We start from the raw sequence: 4,741 nt of genomic DNA, 5'->3' as shown, positions 1-4,741 counted from the left end.
TTAGGGCTTCCCTGGTGGCGCAGTGGTTGAGAGTCCACCTGCTGATGCAGGGGACACGGGTTCGTGCCCCGGTCCGGGAAGATCCCACATGCCGCGGAGCGGCTGGGCCCGTGAGCCATGGCCGCTGAGCCTGCGCGTCCGGAGCCTGTGCTCCACAACGGGAGAGGCCACAACAGTGAGAGGCCCGCGTACCGCAAAAAAAAAAAAAAACAAAACAAAAAACAAACAAACAAAAAAACATTTACAAACAATAAATGCTGGAGAGGCCACAGAGAAAAGGAAACTCTCCTATGTCATTGGTGGGAATGGACATCAGTAACAGCCACTATGGAGAACAGTATGAAAGTTCCTTAAAAAAACTAACAAACACTAGAGCTATAATATGATCCGGCAATCCCACTGCTGGGGCGTATATCTGCAGAAAACCTTAATTCGAAAAGCCACATACACCCCAACGTTCACCGCAACAATATTTACAATAGCCAAGACATGGAAGCAACCTAAATGCCACAGACAGAGGAATCGACAAAGAAGATGTGGTACATACATAGAATGGAATATTACTCATCCATTAAAAAGAACAAAATAATGCCATTTGCAGAAACATGGATCGACCTAGAGATGATCATACTAAGGGAAGGAAGGAAGTCAGAGAAAGACAAATATGATACCACTTACATGTGGAATCTAAAAAAGAAGTGATTCAAATGAACTTATTAACAACACAGAAACAGACTCATAGAGTTCGAAAACAAACTTATGGTTAGAAAAGGTAACAACACAAACACAAATGCTCACCAACCAATCAAGAAGCAGGCTATTTGTTCAATAGGATCTGGCCAGGAACTGTCACCAATTCCACAAGTGAAACAGATATGTGACTCCTTCACTAATTTGATGCATAAAATGACCCCATCATCTCCTGGGAAACGGATCATGTCCACAGCCCTCCTGCGTGGCCACCCTTTCTCTGTTTCACATCCTTGGCTTTTTAAACAAGCAATTTGTGTAGATCGAGGAGAGAACAGGCAGCGAGGCCAGAGAAGTAAGTAGCCAGAGGGGGGCCCCACCAGCACTCTCGGACAATCACCCCGCTCCTCCACCCACCAGGCTCCTGCCCCCGCCCTCCTTACCCTCCTCCCAGGACACGTCAGCCTCGGCCTCCTCGGCCACAGCCTCTGCTTCCTGTTCCCTTCCCAGAGCATCAGCCTTGGCTCCTCTCACGCATGACCCCTCTCTGTCCACCACCCCTGACACTGAGGGCACCTGCGTCTCCTGCGAGCCTGGGGACCAGGCCTTCATCTTTCTACCAGTGGCGCCTTTCACAGCTTCCGATCCACAACGGTCACAGCAAATGACGGCTGCATGAATCAATGTATCCTTGCTAGCCAAACCTCCTTAGGCCACATCTTTAGGAAAACCACCCTGTTTTGAATATAATACTCTCCCTTTCTTCACAGTAGACCCATGAAACATCTTCAACACTATCTTACTGCCTACAAAACTACTGACTATGACAGGATTCCTTCAAAGATACAAATGGCATAGAGACAGCATTGCTTATGAACCAAAAACCTTTTTCACTTTAAAATTTCTTCTCAGTTTAATGACAGTGCAGACGAGGCTTGTCCCCCCCTAGTTGCCCCCCTTTTCCATCTGCACAGTTTCTTTCTGATACTCTTATCTTTCACTCTGCTCCTGAGTTGACTTTTATATTAACAAGCTCTGCTTCTCAAATTGAGATACATGGTGGGAATGCAACTGAGGTTATTATACTGAGAGAACAGCCACATCCAATCCCTGGCACAACCGGGGGGGAATAAATAAATATGTTACTCCTAAGTGACATACAGTTTAATACAGTCGATTTCCTAAGTTCAATACAGTTTTAATTTCCCATACTTATGAGTTCTGACTACCTGAATATTTTCAACGATTAGACGGAATGGTAAGACAGGAAGAGGGCTAAGAGCACTCACTCTTCTTTTCTTTTCATGTTCTCTCTTGCCTGTTGGGCTTTGGTGAGAATAAACCACTGGAGGTTTGCTGGATCGCAGAGGATCGGAATGTTAAAATGCCCAAGTTCGTGCAAACTTGGAGCATATCTGTCACTGTAATAAAGCATACGTAAAAGGAAAAATCAGCGACCTCTCCATCCCCATTCCACCCCCAAAGAAACGATTTTCTTAGTCTGATTAATGGAAAAGGAACTCATCAAGAAAATCCACCTTAAAGGTACAGTAAGTCCCCTACATATGAACGAGCTCCGTTCCGAGAGTGCGTTCCTAAGTCCAATTTGTTCATCAAGTCCTACAAGTTAGCCAATTAACACAATTTGGTTATATAGCACTGTACTGTAGTAGGTTTATAATACTTTTCACACAAATAATACATAAAAAACAAACACTTGAAATAAAGATACTGTACTACTGTACTCTGTACAGTACTGTATAGTGAAGTACACAAAAGCACAACCACTTGTAGAGGATGCACGCATGTGACAATGTACAGCAGACACATGAACTAACTTATGAGATTGGACAGGTGAACGCACGTTTGCATCTTTGAAAGTTTGCAACTTGAAGGTTCATATGTAGTGGACTTCCTGTATAGCAGAATTGATTTGAAGTTTTGCTGTCCCCACAGGGACACACTATCAGGATGACCACACCCTTCCTGGCCCTGTGACCTTCCTCATTTGTAAGATGGGGGCAGTAACCCACTCCATGATGAGGTTGTGAGAGCTAAAGAGATAATGCATTTAAGTACCAAGCATGGTGCCTGATATGCACACTGTTGATTTCACATTAGTTTAATCCTATAAAGTTTTCCACAGGACTGATTTGCCCTGTAAGTGGCAATATATTTACAGAATGTTCTAGAGACTCAATCTTTCAATCCTCTCATGTTGGCTTTTCTCATGTGTAAAAGAGTGTTGCCAACAGAGGTGGTGACATTCCTTTCTTTAATTCCTAAGAATCACACATGGAAATACAAAACAATTTCATGCATGGACACACACAGCCCATCTTGAGTGAATGAATAAAAGTAATTGTTTTAGATACTTGCCTGTTAAGGATCATTTGCAAACCACGCAAACTTCGAGGGTGAAAAGGTATTCGACTTTTCAAGAGTCTATTATAGAACACGTGGAGAAGAGAGTAATATTCTTCAAGTGTCAACACTGGCTGTAATTCTTCGATATAAACAACTTGGATGCCACCTAGAAGATAGCTTATTTGGTCCTCCAGAAGCATCAGCCTCTTCTGCAGGTCAAAATAACTCGGTAATCTTTCAAAAAGCTACAGTAATTTTTTTTTGAAAAAAAGGGAAGGAATATTTAGTTTTATGGTACTTTAATAGTCCAAGTTTAGGACTCCAATAAATGGTATTGAGAAATTCTAATAAGAAAATTATAAATTATTTTACTAGAAGGAAAGTTCAAGTAAGCAATAAGAAAAAAGCTACGGAATGCTGGAAATATTAATATTCAAAACAAACCACTGTAAATCTTAGGAACTTTTAGCTAGGAATTGAAGAGATTGCTGAAGAAAAGAAATATGTTCCAAATAAAAATAAGTCTTAAGTACTAACATTTAAATATTCAGGTAAGAATCTCAAATTAGGTTAGAAAGATTAAATGGTATAATAAAGAAGCGTTTTAGAAATAAAGTCTACATATTTCAACTCCAAGTCTATTCCTTCAGAATTTCTATTCTATTAGAAAGTCTATTTCTTCAGAATTTCCCTTAATTGAACTAAATTCAATTATGGAGCACCTACCATGTACTTAAGTACTAAACTGGGGTCCTTGGAATATAGAGATTATAAGAATTTGTGTCCCTGTTTGCCAGGGCTCATGGTCAGGGTGCAGGGAAACAAAACAGCAATCAATTCAGCATACCAAGTGCCACATCATGGTGAAGGGACTGGAGGGTCAAGCAAAGGTTACTAAAGACATCTAATGTAACCAATATGAAAAGATAAAGAGGATTTACAGTAGGTTAGATGCATGGCTAATTTCAGAGAAATGCAAATCAAAACTACAATGAGGTACCACCTCACATTGGTCATAATGGCCATCATCAAAAACTCTACAAATACCAAATGCTGGAGAGTGTGAGGAGAAAAGGGAACCCTCCTACATTGTTGGTGGGAAATGTAAGTTGCTGCAGCCACTATGGAGAACAGTATGGCGGTTCCTGAAAAAACTAAAAATAGAGTTGCTTTATGATCCAGCAATCCCACTCCTGGGGATATATCCAGACAAAACTATAATTTGAAAAGATATATGCACCCCAATATTCATAGCAGCACTATTCGCAATAGCCAAGACATGGAAACAACCTAAATGTCTATTGACAGATGTATGGATAAAGAAGATGTGGTCCATATATACAATGGGATATTACTCAGCCATAGAAAAGAATGAAACAGTGCCATCTGCAGCAACATGGATAACCTAGAGATGACCAAACTAAGCGAAGTAAGTCAGACAAAGACAAATACCATATGATATCACGTATATGTGGAATCTAAAATATGACAGAAATGAACTTATCTACGAAGCAGAAACAGACTTACAGACATAGAAAACAAACCTATGGTTACCAAAGGGGGAAGGAGGTGGGGGAGGAATAAATTAGGAGTTTGGGATTAGCAGATACAAACTACTATATATAAAATAGATATACAACAAGGTCCTCTTGTATAGCACAGGGAACTATATTCAATATCCTGT

General features: G+C 40.8%; 1 protein-coding gene across 1 annotated transcript in view; it reads right to left on the bottom strand.

Moving 5' to 3' along the window:
* The window catches only part of TCAIM (T cell activation inhibitor, mitochondrial), a 40,394-nt gene that overhangs the window by 6,668 nt on the left and 28,985 nt on the right, over window positions 1-4,741 (bottom strand). Inside the window, exons 9-10 of the mRNA XM_055079792.1 lie at window positions 3,070-3,302; window positions 1,980-2,111 (exon numbers count right to left, since the gene is read on the bottom strand). Of these exons, the coding sequence (XP_054935767.1) occupies window positions 1,980-2,111; window positions 3,070-3,302 (365 nt within the window). The remainder of the gene's footprint in view (window positions 1-1,979; window positions 2,112-3,069; window positions 3,303-4,741) is intronic.

This window comes from Physeter macrocephalus, chromosome 18 (assembly GCF_002837175.3).
Source record: "Physeter macrocephalus isolate SW-GA chromosome 18, ASM283717v5, whole genome shotgun sequence".
Classification (NCBI taxonomy): domain Eukaryota; kingdom Metazoa; phylum Chordata; class Mammalia; order Artiodactyla; family Physeteridae; genus Physeter; species Physeter macrocephalus.
This window is presented reverse-complemented; position numbering and strand designations above follow the sequence as displayed.